The sequence below is a fragment of the Nannobrachium achirus genome, assembly GCF_963921795.1.
Source record: "Nannobrachium achirus genome assembly, chromosome: 4".
In the NCBI taxonomy this organism is placed as follows: Eukaryota; Metazoa; Chordata; class Actinopteri; order Myctophiformes; family Myctophidae; genus Nannobrachium; species Nannobrachium achirus.
This window is the reverse complement of record NC_137813.1, coordinates 15,706,815-15,726,051: the sequence shown is the minus strand read 5'-3', so window position 1 is coordinate 15,726,051 and position 19,237 is coordinate 15,706,815. Positions and strand designations below refer to the sequence as shown.

Here is a 19,237-nt window from a genome sequence, read left to right as displayed (position 1 = left end):
GCCCCAGTAACTCAGTCCCACTTTCCTAACCCTTGTGACGCCCCTGTTCCCCCCCCTTGGCTTTGACTCATATTTTGTGATACAGTATCTGAAAATCTCTCCATGGGAAATAATACATATGTTCTGTATGTGTTCTTAAAAGGATCCCTGGCTCATAAGCCTTATATGCCTTAATACATTATTATTGCCCTATGTACTGTAACTAAAAAAAAAAGAAAGAAAGAAAAAAGAAACTTAAATATTTTATCAAGTATGTCTTTCAACCAATAGTGACCAATCGCGTCGCAGGTTAATGATGTCATTTGTCCATGTGTGGACCAGCCCTATGGAATGTATCAAATGCATGTGCAAAAACAAAACAAAAACATAATACTTCCTACAGTTAACATGAGCATCAAAGCAATATATATATATGTTACAGTATGTTCAAGAAACCAGTAAAAGTTGTCAAGGAGCACTCGTTTTGACGTTCACCACACACTAATCACCACCAGATGGCGACGTCAGCCACTGCTCTGCCATTCACCAGAGTGTATATAAGAGAGTTACGTCACGCTTTGAACTCGCCGCAGACCGGAAGTGTTTACTCTTTATTTACTAGCCTAGCCTAGCCTAGCCTAGCCTAGCCTAGCCATTAGCTCCATTGTAGTCACTTGGACAGGGCGTTTAACGTGCGCTTGCCCAGGCCATAAATATAACGATTGCATTCACCACGGCTTCGTAACTCGCGCGGCGCTCCGCCGGCCGCGCGGCCCTGGCCCGCTCTTCGCGGCCACTCGCGCCTGCGGCGCTCGGGGGCGAAGAGCAGGACCAAGGTCCGCTGGCCTTCGCGCCGCTTGGGGCTTCGTGGACCCAGGGGGGCCTCGTAACTCGTTTGGGCTTCGTGGATACAGGGGGGCTTCGGTAGCCGCTCGCAGTGTCGTGGACAATAGAGCGGCGCACCGCCTGGAGTACGTTGTTGTGGCGACCGCTTGCTCCGCCCCGTGCCGCACCACGAGTGCTCCGCGTCTCGAATGTGCTGTTTCTCTAATATACTATGACATATATATATATATATATATATATATATATATATATACTGTATATATATATACTGTATATATATATTTCTTTTTTATCCCACGATTTTGTAACCCATTTTTCACCCAGTGCCAATTGCCTAAGCTGTAATCCTGGGCGCTACCTTCTCTCTGACAACCTGGGAAGAGCCCCGAACTGAGCTCATGCTTCCTTCAGTGCATGAGGAGTGAACAAGCCGCTTCTTATCACCTGACATGGGGGATCTGCCCAGGTAGGACGTAGCGCGTGGAAGGAACACATTATTCCAATCAGTTCCTTTCCCCTCCATCAGGCGCCCTGGCTGGCCAGGGGGAGGCATTATAGAGACCAGGGTTACTGCATGTTTTTGTGAGGGTACCTACCTACCCTAGGGGACACGGGGAGAACATGCAAACTCAGCACAGAAAGGCCCTTTCGCCAACCCCACAGAGCGACTCGCAGCAGGAATCGAACACGGAACCTTCTAGCTTCTAGTGAGGTGACAACGCTACCGACTGCACCACTTTGCCACCGTATTAAAGCAATAATGGACACATGGCATCACCTACTTGCGACGGGAGTTGTCCCTATTGAGTGAAGGATGAACTATTTCTGAAACAAATAAAATATCGAATGTGTTTTTATTTAAAATGTAAGTTATAGAGGGCAGTTATAATGTATCAAGGCAGTGGTTCTCAAAGTGGATTTCAGGGGCTCTCTAGGTTCCTTTATGGGGGTATAAATTGACCCTTACAAGTCTGTAACTTTGACAGTGTACAAATGGAACCAAATGAACCCTAACGGGTCCATTTGGTTCCATTTGTACACTGTCAAAGTTAAGGGGAGACCTTCAAATTTCAAAGTTTGAGAACCACAGGTATTAAGGCATATAAGGCATATTAGCCAGGGATCCTTTCAAACGAGCGCTGCAAGTCAGCATGTCTAACATGGCTGATGGAGGCAGCCAGGGCTCATTGAGCGATGTGAAGGTTCAAACGGGACACTGTCCCAAAGTCAGGCTGAACTTTTGTCGTCTGGTTCCACTTCTTTTTTGGCAGTTGATGAAGAATTTATTTGTGGAAATGATGGAAATAAAAACAGAGGAGTAATTGATTAACTAAGACGCCATGCAGGCAGTACAAAACATATACACTATAAAATCCTCTCAGTGTTTAAAGGTAGAGTAAGTTATATTCTTTTGGTTCGAAACTAAAAGGGGTTTATAAAAAAAACTCTATCCACGAGTTTCCTACGCCCCATAGTGCATTGCGCAAACGTCTGCACCGAGGTTCCGCCGCCGATTTACAAGCTCACAACGGGTTGCATCTGCGACGCGACGTGAGCTTGTATGTCTGCTGTTAAACCCGGAAGTTTGGTCCTGATAGTCTCCAGTAAACTCCCGCGGAAACTTGTGGATAGTCTTTCTGATAGTAATCATTGCTATAGTTTGTTCAGTAAGAGTAGTCTTTCCATCTCTCCAGCTCTTCAGTAAACACAAAATACATTTCATTCAGATTGAATCCACAGAGAAAGTTTCACATTTTGTCACGGGGTGTGTGGAGCCCATGTTTGGGTCGCGTACCAATTGTTATGGGTCATGAGTAAATATTCCCTTTTTCATTTATATCAGAATTTCTGGTGGCAGGTCCCATGTTTAATGCCTTTGAAGACACTGCACCGATACGTTACATGCTTAGTGTACTGAGAGCTGCTCAGGGTAGCATAGCATCTACTAAAATGTAAAAAATTACAGGTTCAAGTATATTCGCTTTTGAATAGATTAAGACATTTGAATTAATTACTGTCCCCCCTTTTTCTTTTACAATAGAAGACAAATGTTTTAGTTTTCTGTGAGACTCAAATTGAATGTGCCAACCTGACACAATGTATTTTCTTTTTACTAAAGCCCTGGAGAGACAGAGAGACCCCCTGTTTACTGAACACTATAGCATTGATTACTTTCGAAATACACACATATTCAACCGTATGTCTTTATGAGCAGTGATAGCTGAGTGGTTAGTGTCCATACCTAGGACTCCAGAGATCGCAGGTACGATTCCCCGCTGCAGCTATCACTGCTCCCCTTCCCTCGTGCTCCTTGTGGGCAGCACTGGGTTCAGCTGGGTTAAGCTGAAAACTGAATTTTCCTTGTGGGATGATGTAGGTAAATTCTTTTCTTCTAACACTTACTTTAACCAACAAAATGTAACTTACAGCACCTTTAAATGAACCCTCTGGACTTCACAGTGCACACATCTGTCCGTGCACACCTGTCCTGGCTGCTGGCTCGCCGCCCACCCAACCCCACAGGGTGCTAGCTGTGGGGCTGCGGGGCGATGCTGGAACAGTCGGTCACCAGCAGTCCAACCGTGCCAGCGCTCGACACGGTGACCGGTGCCACGCTGGTGGTCCCCGCGGGACTCTCGCTGGTGGGGCCGGGGTCGTCCGCCTGATGGCCGGCGTGCGTGCCCATGTGCCCCTGCAGCTGGGTGGCCGTCTTGCACTGCACCCCGCACAGCTGGCAGAGCAGCACGCCTCCGGCCCCCGTGCCGCCGAAGCCGCCCCGCGCGCCGCCGCTGTCCTTCCACTCCTGGCCGTGGTGCTTCTGGGCGTGGACCCGCAGGTAGGTGAGGGTGGTGAAACCTGGAGCGGGCAAAGAGCGGGAAGAAGGGAGAGGATTTGAGAACGTGTATGAAAGCTGACACGTAGGGCTGTCAAGATTATTACATAAATCGTGATTATTTGACATTATCGCAATTATTTTGTCATAATCGTCATAATCATGAATGTTGAAAAATTTCAGAAATAGTGGAAATAGCAGATCTACAAAGTTGTGAGCTTGTAGATCGGCTATTTCCACTATCAATGTTATTTTTTAAGTAGTAAGTCGTCAAATATGTCAGTCATTTATTTGTGTGTTTAGGTTATGTATCATATCTGCCATGTGCAACTTCAAAGCCTAAAAGCCAAACAGAAATGTAATTATCAACGACAAAAACCCAATTAAATCGTTAATCACCAATTATTTGAACTAGAAGCTTTCGGGCGGCCCAGCGTCTAGTCGGCGACCTGGCCAACTCGGAACAATGTAAATAGGGAATGAATGCCCCGCCCTTTAATGCAAACCCCATTATACCTGTTTTCATAGGACCCATTTTGACCATTTGTCTGCCTGTGTCCATTTATGCCCATATATGGAGATATCTGTATCTGTCTGTCTGTCGGTGTCCATTTTATGTCCATATATGGAGATCACTGCAGTTATAGTTCTGGGTCCATTTTATGCCCATATATGCCCATATATGGAGATATCTGTCTATCTGCGTCCATTTTATGCCCATATATGGAGATCTCTGTATCTGTCTGTCTCTGTCCCTTTTATGCCCGTATATGGAGATCTTTGTGATTCTGCATCCATTGTATGCCCATATATGCCATATATGGAGATATCTGTTTATCTGCGTCCATTTTATGCCCATATATGAGATTTCTGTCGCTTTTTCAAACAGATGGTCAAAACGGGTCCTATGACAACAGGTATAATGGGGTTTGCATTAAAGGGGGAACCGGCACTGTGTCTGCAACACAGTCGGAGGCACAGACAGATACAGAGATCTCCATAATGGGAATAAAGGGACACAGACAAACAGATGGAGGAGGAGACAAACTTAATGCAAACCCCATTATACCTGTTGTCATAGGACCCGTTTTGACCATCTGTTTGCCTGTGTCCATTTATGCCCATATATGGAGATATCTGTATCTGTCTGTCTGCATCCACTTTATGCCCATATATGGAGATCTTTGACCATCTGTTTGCCTGTGTCCATTTATGCCCATATATGGAGATATCTGTATTTGTCTGTCTGCATCCATTTTATGCCCATATATGGAGATCTATGCAGACACAGTGCCAGTTCCGGAAAATCCTGATGTCAGACATCAGAATCCGAACCTTTCGTGCTGGTTCCAGAAAATCGTGTATCGGGTCGGGTCGAGGCCGAGCACTGCACTACCTGCTGCGGTGGGGAACGCACGTGCCGAATTTGAAATAGGGAATGAATGCCCCACCCTTTAATGCAAACCCCACTTATGCCCATATATGAAGATCTCTGCACACACAGTACCGGTTGCGGAAAACTCTGATGTCAGACTTTATGCCCATATCTGGAGAACGCGCGTGCCGGTGGGAAGAAGGGTTCTCGAGATACACGGATTACATACATACATACACATTCACAGAGATTTTGTGTTGACTCATGTGGCGTACGTGATGTCAGAGCCTTTTATGAAGTGATGTCACAATGACTCAGCGCTTGCGCCGATTTCCTCCGGAACAGCCTGATGTCAACAATCAGCTCCGCATAAGGAGATTCCGAACGTTTCGCGCCGGTTTCGGAAAACCGCGAGTCGGGTCGGGTCGAGGCCCGGCACTGCACTCCGCGCGGCGGCGGGGAACGTGCGTGCCGAATCTGAAGCCGGTGGGATGAACGGTTCTCGAGATACGTGGATTACAAACAAACAAACAGACAGACAGACAGAGATTTGTCGCATTTATAGATAGATGACAATTAATCGTCATGTAAAATGTCATATCGTGACAGCCCTACTGACACGTCGACTGCCCGTTTACCCGTTTAGGCCTGAAAAATACACAGTTTTCTGAAAAAATTATGTTTCTATGATCAATGGTGCTCAAACTTTTTAATTTCAACAACCCCTAGAAGTATGTGTATTTGACCGCTGACCCCATCTCAAAATATTTTGTTCCACCCCCCCCCCCCCCCCCAGAAGCAAAGATTTACAAAAGTTTGCTTTAAACATTCCCCCGAAATTTCATTGAAAGAATATAAACAAATGCTTTTTTTTTCTCCTTTTTTTTTGCAAATATTTTTTCCTTTATGCACAAGCCTCGCTCTCTTTCCTGTCTGTCAAACTTACTGCGGTTACAGAGGTGGCAGGCGTGATGCTGTGATTGGTTGTGGACCCTCATGTGATCGGTGATGTAAGCGGCAGACAGCAGCTTCCCACAGATGTGACACGGCACCTTCTCCTCGTGGCGGATCAGGTGGGCGCGGAGGCGGTCCCTCGTGGCGAACGCAGACGTGCAGGTCTACGAAAGACATCGGCATGTAAACAAACTGTATGTGTGTCGTAGGGATGGGACGATAATTATCATGTATCGCAATAAAAAAAAACACTCACGATAATCGTATCGTGGAGATTTCAATTATAGTGAAATCGTCTGGGATGCACTGGGATCAATTCACCTTTTATTTGCCGAGCTTCATATCCGGTACCACTGTACCCTCTATAATTGGTAAAACATTATTTTTTTTCTCACTCTCTACCAAATATCTTTACGATATTATCGCAATAATTAAAATGTCCCCAACATCCATTATCTTGGGGCGGAACATTTGCCAAAAAATAGCAGATCTACAAGCTGCTATTTTTTGGCAAATGTTCCGCCCCAAGATAATGGATGTTGGGGACATTTTAATTATTGCGATAATATCGTAAATCGCATATTTTTTTGGTCACAATAATCGTGACATGACATTTTCATATCGTCCCATCCCTAGTGAGTCGATGCAAAGCAAAAATCTGGTTAGGTAGAAGGGGGTCGTTACCGTGCATTTGAAGGGTCTCTCTGTCGAATGCACCTGTCTAACATGACTGTTGAGATGGTCAGGTCTGAAATAAACACCAGACATACATTAAGAAAAGAGTCTGTAAGAAGTACAAAACAATATGTGAAAGGAGACTCTGGAGATTAGAGTGACCCAAAAAGACATTCCTTTCTAGCTTTATGAATGAGTCATTCATTTTTCCAAATATGATCCCCACGTTAGTGTGAGTTTGGGCCTTAAAGAGGTGGTGCCATAGTTTTAGAATCGGGTCAAAAATATTCAAAGACTTCAAAGACAAATGTTCATGATTTTTCAAAAATAGAGGATCTACAAGCTCGCAGTGCGGCACTGAACTTGTATATCTGCTCTATGTTTTAATAGCTGAAGCATAAAATAATGGTTAGAGTAATTTACTGTGGGCAAAGTGCTGGAGTAGGGCATTAGCGAAAAAGTCGACTAGTCGACTCAGTCGACTTCATTACACAAGTCGACTCCCACCAGAGAAAGTAAAAAGTCGAAGTAAAAAAAGAAAAAAAAGACTTTCTATTGTGAAAATAGCAGATCTACATGCTCACCACGCCTCGCGTTGCGAGGCGTTGTGAGCATGTAGATCGGCTATTTTAACAATTTCTGCCTCTATATATATTTGACAATTTGGTCAATGTTTAATTTATCATTTTAGAGGTATTAAAAAGTCCTTAAATTGGCACTTATAAAATGTGAAGAGACCCTCTATACACTTAAACTTTATGTTGGTTTGTTTACAGTTGAGTCAGAAAGTAATGTTTCACGTTAAGTTAATCATCTGGGGACCCCCCAAAATAATTGGGGGGACGTGTGTGATGTGATGACGTCATCAAACGATAAAGTCGACTTCAACTCAACTTTTAACTGAGTCGAGTCGACTTGCAAAAATCACAAGTCGTTAATGCCCTATGCTGGAGAACCCACGCACCGCGAGAAGGCTTTGGCGCAGTGAGGGCAGATGTAAGGCTTCTCCACGCTGCCTTGGTGCGAGCGCACGTGGTAGCTCATGCGGTCTTTCCTCTTGAAGCGCTGCTGGCAGATGGGGCAGAAGTAGGGCTTCTCGTCCGAGTGGGACAGGCGGTGGCGGTTCAGGTGGTACACGTCCCTGAAGGCCTTGCCGCACGCCTCACACGCGTGGTTCTTACGAACCTGGTTGGAGTTGGGGTTGGGATTGGGGTTCTGCAGGAGAGAAAGATTGAAGGATTTATTAGGAGGTTGCATAGGAAAAAGGTACAGTTTCATTACAGTACAAATCAAGGTCTAAGAAAAGGAGATCCTAGTATGCTTTTCTGCTTATTTACGTAGGAACCACTTCATGTATCTCATATAGCATTGAAAGTCAGACGGATAGAACACAGTACTTTGCATAGTATAACATCAATAACAAAAAGGGAAAAAGCATTAAAAAATAAGGAAAAAAGGAAAAGAAAACGAAAAGAAAAGGGATATATTTACAGTGGAAAAGGGGAGGCAAGTATGGGCTTAAACTATTACAAGTTTCGAGTAGCAGTCTGTAGGTGACTTTTCATACCGATTTTGAAGGAGGTTAGGGAGGTTTAGGGCTTGCGCTAGGACGTTCCACATGTCAGTGGTATAGCAAGATGCCAGGGGTCATCAATAAGTCCATATACGAAACGTGACCGTGGCAAGCAGTGGTGCTTTGGGATTTTCTTTTCAGGGCGGAGGGGTATTTATTGACGTCACTCTCTACACTCTAGAGGCTATTTAGAAAGAACGGATGTCCGCAGATCTAATGGTACAAACAATGTTTTCTAGTCTTAATTATATCATTGTTACTTAGGATTTTACTTTCTAGTTCAATTAGAAAATACAGCGCTACAGTAGAGAAACAAAGTTTGCTTTGAACAAATCTCAAACAGTAGCCTACATACCACAGTAATGGAGCCATGCATGAGGATCACACACATTTACATGCAGTCACGCTGGAAACTTTAGGTGTTAAAGTAAGTATACATATAGAGTAGCCTGGGCTTGTGACTGCACCCCACTCACTGGTAAACCTGGTAAACGTGTTATGCAAATAGCCATGTCATTAGATAGGTTATATGGCGCGCCGTCACTGAAATCTATGGGGACGCATTCTAGCATGCAAAGCGCAAGCACTGTTCCGTGCCGTCCTTGTGCGTGGCATGTGGGAAATACGTATATTGGCCACACGGCGTCCGGTCACGTCCGGCCTCGAAAGTGCTACTGGTGGCAAGACTAGGTTTTGTCTGTGGTAATGTTCTTTTTTACACACCATTATAATATTCTTATTTTCATCATAAGACACAATTACTGAATGTCTACTGAAAGGCTTCAGGTTTTCTTCAGAATATATATGACACTTATTTACTTATGACACTTATGGCATATTAAGAGTCCAACTAGTACTAGTGGTTCTCAAATGTTATATTTGCAAGGACCCCCATAACACTGAGAGTGTACAAATGTACACTCTCAGTGTTACAGACCTGTTATGGTCATGCTTCATGGCTATCTCTTTGTGTTTCTGGTAATATTATTGTCTTCTCATTTTGCATGTCCGTGACAAAAATTATATTTTCACAAACATGTCCACCACAAACTAACATGGTGATGATCCCTGAAGATAACAATTCAGGAAGTGAACTGACTTTGTTAAGCTCTGCCAACAATTTCAGAGATCTTATCCCAATACCACACTAAAAACAGGGCTATCAGTATGAGAAAAGGTCCCTAAAACTGAACCTCATTGAGAATATGGGTTTAGATTAAAACTTAAATAAAATGAATTCCATGCAGTGTTGATTTCATCGACTAAAACTATGATGAAAAATGTGTGGCGACTGCGTTTATTTCACTGACGAAAACGAAATAAAACAAAATAAAAACTAAGCTGTGATGACTAAAACTAAATATATTGGCAATTTCGTCAACAAAGTAAAAACTAGACTAAAACGTTAGGGAGGGACTAGTGGAGAGTTATTTTATGTTTGTTTGCTCTCAGGTGTTGTGTGTTGAAAATAGCAGATCTACAAGCTCACAACGTGTCAACCAAGTGTAAAATCAGTGGCATCAGTTAAATGCCATCAAGGCCCGCCAAAATACATTTCAGTTGACTAAATCAACTGTAGATTTAGTCGCCTAAAATCTTATGATATTTAGACGACTAAAATTAGACTAAAACTAAATGACATTTTATTCAAAAGACTATGACTAAAACTAAATCAAAATTTGCTGTCAAAAACAACACTGATTCCATGTTATATCCGTTTATAAACTGAAGGTAAACCTTTGGATGATAGCCTTGGTGCGAGCGCACGTGGTAGCTCATGCGGTCTTTCCTCTTGAAGCGCTGCTGGCAGATGGGGCAGAAGTAGGGCCTCTCGTCCGAGTGGGACAGGCGGTGGCGGTTCAGGTGGTACACGTCCTTGAAGGCCTTGCCGCACGCCTCACACGCATGGTTCTTACGAACCTGGTTGGAGTTGGAGTTGGGATTCGGGTTCTGCAGGATAAGAAAGATGTGAAGAAAGACCCCAACTCCAACCAGGTTCGTAAGAAGTACCACCTGAACCGCCATCTGCCAGCAGCGCTTCAAGAGAAAAGACTGCATGAGCCACCACGTGCGCTCGCACCAAGGCTATCTTCCAAAGGTTTACCTTCAGTTTATAAACGGATATAATATGGAATCCATTTTATTTTATTTTAATCTAAACCAATATTCTCAATGAGATTCAGTTTAGGGACCTTTTCTCATACTGATAGCCCTGTTTTTTAGTGTGCTATTGGGATAAGATCTCTGAAATCTTTGGCAGAGCTTAACAAAGTTGGAAGATACTTTCACTAAAATGGCTGGGGAAAACAAACACAATGAACATTTTTCTGACTAATGACTCATGCATTATGTTTTTTGAAGAATTTCGCCTAATCACCACATGTCTGAAATGGGATTGATTTTCAATATTTCATCTTAAATTTTCAATTAAATCGATTAATTTGATTATGGGGTGGCAGTGGCTCAGGGGTAGAGTGGCCGGTGGATCTGCCAGATGGAGAACCGCAAGGTTCCCGGTTCAATCCCGAGCTCCACCAGAGTTAGTGTCAAAGTGTCCTTGAGCAAGACTCTGAAGTCTGAACTCTGAACCCCTAATTGCTCCTGATGAGCAGGTTGGTGCCTTGCATGGTTTCCTCCGCTATCGGTGTATGCGTGGGTGAATGTAATGCACAATCTACCAAATATACCAATAAAGCGCTACATAAATGCACCATTTAACATTTACCGTTAATTGTAGCGAAACAGAACTCCACAAAGAGCCCACCTGTTCCATCGACCCCACGACGACGACGGCAGCCTGCATGGGCTGGGGTGGCGGCGCGGCCATGGTCATGGTGACAGTGGCCGGGGCGACGGACACAGCGATGGGCTGGCTCCCCTGGTTGGCGTGCTGCTGCTGCTGCTGCGGCGCGGCCTGGGGGAGGTGCTCTGTGACGACGACGGCGGGTGGGGGTGGCTCCGGGGGAGGGGGGGCCTGCGGAAGAGGAGGAGGGGGCAGCGAGAGGTGGAGGAGGGAGAGAGGCACCGTCTGCCGCTCCAGCCGCCCTCCTCCTCCTCCGCCCCCCTTCCCCCCTCCGTCCTCCCTCTCGCGGGCGGCGTGGCTCTTCATCTTGATGCCCGTGTGCACGGACTGGTGGCGCCGCAAGTTGTAGCTGTTCTTGAACTGCTTGTTGCACGTGGCGCAGATGTGGGCCGGTCGGCCCGGTTTGGCGACGACGACTGGCTTCACTGGAAAGAAAGAGAACGAAAGGTGGATTCAAAATCGAGCCCCCGCCTCAGAACCACGGTAGAGCCCTGTTTCCCCAACAGTGAGTGGGTCGGCGGGACCCATTTGTGGGTCGCGGACCAATTTTCATGGGTTGTGAGTGAATGAATACCTCTTTATTAATTGTTATTTCATTTCTCAAGGTATTGTGTAAGCAATTTCATGAATAGATAATAAATAAAAACAAAGAAATTCCATAAATTAGAAGATTAGTTTTTTATGAAGTAGTGAAAATAGCAGATCTATAAGCTTGTAACGCAGTGCAAATCGACACGTTGTGAACTTGTAGGTCTGCTGTTTTCACTGGTTTGGGTCCCGGGTAGGGATGGGACGATAAGCGATATTATCGTTTATCGTGATAAAAAACACGCACGATAATCGTATCGTGGAGATTTAATATATCGTGATATCGTCCTCCGTCATGCACTGGCATCAATTCACCTTTTATTTGCCAAGCTGCATATCCGGTATAACTTAAACCTTCCATAATTGGTAAAAGGTACTTATAATATACGTACTTGACACAGTCTTTTTTCACTCTCTATCAAATGTCTTTTTGCGATTTCTTTTGTCACAATAATCGTGATATGACATTTTCATATTGTCCCATCCCTAGTCCCGGGCAAACATCAAGTTTCAAGTTTGAAAACCACTGCGGTGGAGCAGTGAAGCGGCCGTAGCTACTGCACGTGCTTCTATAATCTGAAACGCCAGCTATTGGCTAAGAGTTAATGGCCTCAATATTGAGGCCAACTCCTTATTTGGGGCACTTCCGGCAGTCTTTCCTGGGTGCTTCATAAACAAACGCCACTGAGCAACTTTCATCGAAGTGAATTGCTGGGGGGCGGGGCGGTCCGTCCTCTAGTTTTTATATAACTCTATGATTTAAAATGTAGCCTGACGCTCTTATCCAGAGCCGTTTCCAGAGGCGTCTAACTAGACATGTCATTACAGGCGAAAACTCGAGGGAAAATAGAAAATCTACACGCTCACAACACAATGTGTCACGAAATGTGTCATGAGCTCCACAAAGCTACGACGCTATCGCCGAATTTTCGACACAATGCAAAGGGCGGGCCGTGCGCGAAATTAGCGGCAATTTAGAGAGAGAGAGAGAGCGAGAGAGAGAGAGAGAGAGAGAGAGAGAGAGAGAGAGAGAGAGAGAGAGAGAGAGAGAGAGAGAGAGAGGAATAATGAGTGGATTGTGGGAAGACTGTAGCAAACCATGTGTTTACCTAGCCTGGGGCCAGCCTAGATACTAATGCATCTAGCTAACTAACTGCAGTATCTATCCCTACCTTGTTTTAACATGGCTGGGGTGTCTAGCTCAGCTAGGCTAGTGTTTACCCACTGGTGGCCCGGAAGTTGGAACCAAGGCTGTGTCACTTGTGGTTAAGCACACCCTGGCCACAATATAACTTCCGGTTGATTCTAGCGGAAGTGGCGGAAGTGCTGTGTTTAAACGGACATTACGTCATTAGTTGCAGTCTTCCGGTGAAATTCTCACGGCGGAAGTTGAGCGGTCTCTGCCTGATATTGTCACCAGGCTTTTCTGAGATGAGTAAGCCTGGCTACGTGAGGCTAGGTTAAGCATGGTGATGAGAAAGAATGGCTTAAATAAAATCTGGGCCTACGGGTCCACAGGACATCTCTGTGGCTCAGCCTCAGCTGTCCTACTGTATGTGTATTGGTGGTGCGGCATGTTGGGTGTGTTGTCATGTGGTGTTACATCCCCCATCCCCCGTTGTGCGCCCTGCCCTCTTTTCTCTCTCGGCCGTGAAAAACACATGCAGATTACAGGCTGCTAAGCAGGGAAGCACGCAAGGCCATTGATGCACCCTGAAAAAGAAACAGCAGTCTTCAGAGTGCTCTGTTGGGGGGACTTCTAGCTTTGATATGCAAAGAAAGAGGAACAAAAGTGCTTAAAAATAGGCTCATCAAACTGCCCTTATGACCTCACCTCAGCCAATGCTGCTGCTTAGTATATACTGTATTGGCACAGCCAAGCGCACATTGGAACCTAAATACATTTGATCAATTCTGTTTGGTTGTTTGAACTTGAAGCTAAAGACATTTTTTGTTTAATTTATGTTGACAAGCCATTATTCCATCATTCATTATTTCACCATTCATTCATCTTTCCAATTTAACTAACTAGCCTACAGCCCCTTGGTGTGAAGCAGACAGACGCTTGTTGACGCCCATTTGTGATGTAAATCGCATCACAGGACAAAGCCGCCTACAGGCCAAAATTTGGGGAAATATTTTAAACATTTGGGGATTATGAGAAGTAGAGACACATTTGAAGGTGATAAAGTTGATGTTGGGCAAGGTACATGCATTATTGATTTTTGTATTATGTTTTTTAGACAATTGAACAACTGCTGAACGTGGAGTTACAGATGGAAACACACACAAACACACAAACACACGGGGCGATTCTAATTAAGGTTGTGGGATACCTGATCTACAAGCTCACAACTTGTCGCATCGTGATGCATGGTGTGCTTGCAGATCGACTATTTTCGATGAAATAAAAAAAGAAATTACATTAACGTTTTTGTTAGACTTGGCCAAAACAGAGAGGCCAGGTTGAAAGTGGTAAACGTTCTAGTCACTTTGAACTGTATGCAAATTCCTCCATCAATATCACCAAGATAAAACCTCAGACGCAAGACAGATTCTCACATCCCCACTCATGAACATCCATCAGTACTTGGAGTGCAGATAACCAATACTAGTGGGCATCATGATGAGGTTTGTCCTAAATCTTAGAATTATCTCTGACGGAATGCAAGCCAATGAAGCCAATGAGAAGCTGTGTTGTTAACATTGGTATCAGAACAGCATTTGGTGTCAGCAGATACTCAAGTTGACAGGCTAATAGGTTTGGAACGAGTCATTCAGCCCACGATTCGATTACGATACTGGGTTGATGATTTTTTGGTACAAAATGAGATTCCAGAGAGATTCCAGACCCCCCCCCCCCCCCTTGCTCACCAGGTAAAGGCTCTTCATTGAGGGCAGCTGTGTCCACGGTGGAGGGGTGCTCTTCCTGGGGACTCTGGGAGGAGCCGGTCAGCTCTGGCAGCAGCTCTGCTTCAGGCTGGCTCTGTGTGGACGGGGTCTGAGACAACACAGGAAAACAATGCTTCATTAATGACATTCACAATGATTACTTGAGCAGGACATTTTTAAAGGTGTCCATTCCATTCATTCCCAAGTCACCAATGGACGATACATTTTGGATATTTGAATATGCAGATTGTGTGTAGGCCTACGTGATTAATTTACCGTACCAGTGTTAATCTCTTAAACCCTATAGAATGAGTTGTGTCACGGATAGCAAAGGTTCCCAATACTACTCACGTGAGTAGTATTGGGAACCTTTAGGGTTTTTTTAACGATCCAGTTCCTCAACGATTCCCTCAGTCCGATTCCATTTAACTCAGGCTCACCTCACCACTACTCATCAGTCAAGCGTACTCAAGCGTGGGGTTGCTCAGAGTAGATGACAGAGTACAGCATCTTGCAATGGACCTGGTGTACAAGATACACTACACCACTAAGATACCCATGTACCTTACAAAATACTTTGAAAACGTCATGGATGTCCACAATTACAACACCAGAGGCAGCGCCACAGATCACGTTCAACCCAGAGTCAACTCAAACAAAGGGTCAAAAGGTGGATTCCTCTGGTTCCGGTTAGAAAGGTGCAGTTCTGGAAATTTGCAAGTGTGGTTGCCCTGACTCAAGTTGCGAGGAATCCTCTGGGAACTGAATTCCCTCTTAACATTTATATTCAGTTTTCAGCATCATCACCCAGCTGATGACCGTTCAGAGGGAGCAGTTTAGAGGTGTCTTGCTCATGGACACCTCAACACATACACTCATACAGTAGCTGCATGGGGCTGGGCATGGAACCTGCCTGGCACCCTCTCTGCCCACTCAACTATGGCAGCCCAGCAAGGAATTACCAGGAGGACCATGGGATGTGAAGCCTTGGACATTCTGTTTCAAGAAGATTGTGATCAAAGGAATCATCACCTTGATAACACGGCGTGAAGTGACGTGTTGTGAGCTTGTAGATTGGCTATTTTCACTAGTTTGGGAGCAAACGTCTAATTTTTGAATTGCACTTGAATTGAACATGGTCTGTTTCCTAATATTCAAACAGGAACTATAGTTTTCCAGAGTGACCTTATCAGCATAAGTAGGCCAACACTAACATCTTCTGACTGTAACTCAGAGTACAAATGAAACCAATAACCAATAAACGGCTCCATCCCATAATGCGAAATTAACATTCAGGATTTTACAGTGTAAACCAGTGGTTCTCAATGTGGGGTCCAGGGACCCCCTGCACGGGTGATTGATTGACAGTTAATCTTCAGGAATTCAGGAATGGCAAACCCTATATCAGACAGAAAATTAGAATCAGATCGATTGCATTCAATGTGTGGCCTATAAATGCATAATGCATTGAATTGGATGTCCTTGAAATTAAAAAGGTTGATGAGGAAGACTCATTGGTGTGCAGACAACTGGATTGATTGATTGATTGTTTGTTTGATTGATTGAATACTTTATTAGAAGCTCGCATAGGAAAAGGGACAGGACATACAGTATACAGTTCACTGATACAAGGTCAACTAAAAGGATTGAAAACCACAAGAATGCTGTTAGGCTTGTTTGCTTTGGGGTCCCTTTGTACCGATTCATACACTTTGGATAAGAAGGCCCAACACTGATGCCCTGACCCCACTCACTGAACTCTGACCTCCCCCCTACCCTACCCTACACGCACGCACGCACGCACGCACGCACGCACGCACGCACGCACGCACGCACGCACACACACACACACACACACACACACACACACACACACACACACACACATACACACACACACACACACACACACACACACACACACACACACACACACACACACACACACACACACACACACACACACACACCACATCATGACAGCCTAGACCAGGGGTCTTCAATCTTTTTCAGGCCAAGGACCCGTTAGTTTAGTTGAGAGAGAGATGATGAAGCAGGGACCCCCACAACCTTGTCATAGATTCCATATAGTTTCATTGTTTGACAGCACAATCATCAGTGTATTTTGGATTCACCACTTTCACTCTGTACTTGGTCTGCTCTTTCCCCCCCCTCTACACCAAACCTTTGCCAAAGAGGCGTTGTGAGCTTGTAGATCTGCTATTGTTGGCTAAAGTTCTCAGAATATGGACACTAGGGTTCAAGTGGTTCATATAACAAAGGGGGGAACAAAAGTTTCTATCACACAAGGATTTGGAGGACCCCCTGTTGAAGACCCCTGGCCTAGACCAGTGGTTCTCAACATGTGGGTCACCCCCAGAGGGGGTCCCCAAATTATTTTGGGGAGTCCCCAGATTTTAGCTAAATGTTAATTAACATTGTTTTCTCACTCAACAGTAAACAGACCAACATACAGTATACAGGTAAGTGTATGTAGGGTATCTGCACATTACTAAAGTGACAATTTAAGGACTTTAAAGACCTTTGTAGTAGCTCTGGTAAAACATTGGTCAAAATGCCAATTAGAGGCAGAAAATAGCTGATCTACATGCTGAGCATGTAGATCTGCTATTTTCACAATGGACGTGATCCAGTCAAACTAAATGTAATGCCAACTCCTAAAGTTCCATGTGCTTGTCAGGGTGGGGGTCTCCAGTTCAAATATGATTATTTTGGGGGTCACGGCCAGAAAAGGTTGAGAACCCCTGGCCTAGACAGTCACATGCAGTCAAACGTGCAGGTTTGATCACACATCAGACTCACCTGAAATAGAAAGTTGCTCCAGGAGGTATCCATGGTGGCCAGGTTGGTTGGAGTGGGGAGCCACTCAGCTTAGATCAGCCTGGGAGCAGTGATCAGGGGTCTGGAAGGGAGGGAGGGGGCGAGGATGGGAGCCAGGCAGGCAGGCAGGGAGGGAGGCAGGGAGGGAGGGAGGGGGCACAACCCAGCGGTGCCAATCTGCTCTGCTATGAAAACACAATCTGAGGCCCGTACGTGTTGTCACACTGTTTCAGTGTCAATAGTTGTTGTTCTGCGCCTGTTTAAAGTCAGTGGAGGCTGGTGATTATTGTTGTCCAGTAGTAGCGATGTTCGGTAGGTACTGACAACCCTAGCACTGTGTTAAGACGTTGTATCTGTGATCAGCCTTGTTATATTAAGAGTTTTGATTTCATATAATAATAATCATAATCATAATAATCTGTTGGCAGTCTACAGGCACTGACGATATGCTTTGTAAACGCGACAAAATGGTTGGTAGTAGTGCCATGCTTTTGTTTCTTAATGGTGCATTTGAATATAGAGTTGCTTATGTTTTGCATCTATGTTATCTATTGTAACAAGATTCGGTGCAAAAGTGCATGCAACAAAAAAACTAAACCATAAGGCTATATCACACAGAAACACATGAATAATAACATGTAGTCATAACAACGTAATAATAATCATATAGTCGGCAGCTGTTGCTGATCATTGCGTGGGGGAAAGGAGTCATTTATTTTTGTTCGATGATAAGCAGCTCCAGAAAGGCCGGGGGGGAGAGAGAAAAAAAAACGCCGGATCCCCCACAAAAGCCTCGGTGTTGCGTGAACCGCGTACCCGGACTAGAGCGCTCCTCGTCGGCCGCGATCCGTGGCTCCGCCTCGGCGTTTCAATCCAGAGGATGACATCTTTCTCTTTTTTTCAGATTCTCTCCCTCGATCTCTCCCCTCTCCCTCTCTCTCTCTCTCCCTCCCACCCTCACTGTCTTTCTTCCCTTTCTTTTTTTTCGTATCTCTTCTCCTCCTCTCCCCCCTCTCTCTGAGTGTGTGTGTGTGTGTGTGTGTGTGTGATCCCCCGCCGCTGTCCCCCTTAGTTTAAAGGGAAAGTGTTTTTGTGTATGTATGGTATGGACCCCCGTCCTCCTCTGCCTCCTCCTCCGCCTCCTCGGATCGTGCCGTCCCGTCCCCCCCTTCCTTCGCCCCCGCCCCGCCGGTCGACCCGCTCCGCTCCTGTATAGGCCGACAAATAATCTTTAAGTCCCCGGTCGGTCGGTCGGTCGGTCGGTGGTCCCCCGGTCGGTCGTGCCCGCTGGCCCCGCTTTACGAAGCCGACGCACCGCGCGGAACCGCCGTCATAATCAGGCGATGATCCACAATCTAAGATGGTGGTGTGTGTGAGTGTGTGTCGGTTTAAAACAAAGCAACAATGTCCCGTTCGATCTTAAAGGTAAAGATGCGCGCAAGTGCAACAGCTGGATATGGCTGCAATGACGACATTAGTGGACCCCCCCAACCCCTCCCTTTACATTCACAAATGTATTTATAGTCCAGTGTTTCTCAAACTTTCAAATTTCAAAATATCCCTGACAGTGTAGGCCTACAAATGGAACCAAATGGGTAAATTTAGAGTTACACCCTCCTAAAGGAACCCAGAGTCCCCGGAATCCACATTTTATAATGCAGTGATTCTCACTTCTCATATGTTTTCATGTGCAGTAGGAGGAGGACCCCCCAGGGACTCCCAAATTGCAGCAGACCCACATCTGGAAGACTGGGACAGATGTTGTACGACCACCAGCCAGGGACCCCCCCATAAGAGAAGTGTTGTGTTGTTAAAATATTTCAAAATGATTCCAAATGTTTCACAATCAAATACCCCCCCCCCCCCCTCCTTCTATAA

The 19,237-nt window shown here is 45.2% G+C and overlaps 1 protein-coding gene across 2 annotated transcripts; it reads right to left on the bottom strand.

Annotated features, from left to right (window-relative positions):
• Positions 1-1,884: 1,884 nt before the first annotated feature.
• Positions 1,885-18,478, bottom strand: LOC308283449 (vascular endothelial zinc finger 1-like). Of its 2 annotated transcripts, none has more exons than XM_080723883.1 (7): positions 17,342-18,478; positions 14,501-14,627; positions 10,961-11,463; positions 7,627-7,877; positions 6,672-6,735; positions 5,980-6,151; positions 1,885-3,681 (listed from the first exon to the last, which is right to left on the bottom strand). In XM_080723883.1, the coding sequence occupies exons 1-7, from the start codon at positions 17,372-17,374 to the stop codon at positions 3,353-3,355; spliced, it is 1,479 nt and encodes a 492-aa protein (XP_080580009.1). In that variant the 5' UTR covers positions 17,375-18,478; the 3' UTR covers positions 1,885-3,352. The 2 variants fall into 2 exon arrangements, with proteins under 2 accessions (XP_080580009.1, XP_080580010.1); XM_080723884.1 differs by having other exon boundaries at positions 11,000-11,463.
• Between the last annotated feature and the right edge of the window lie 759 nt (positions 18,479-19,237).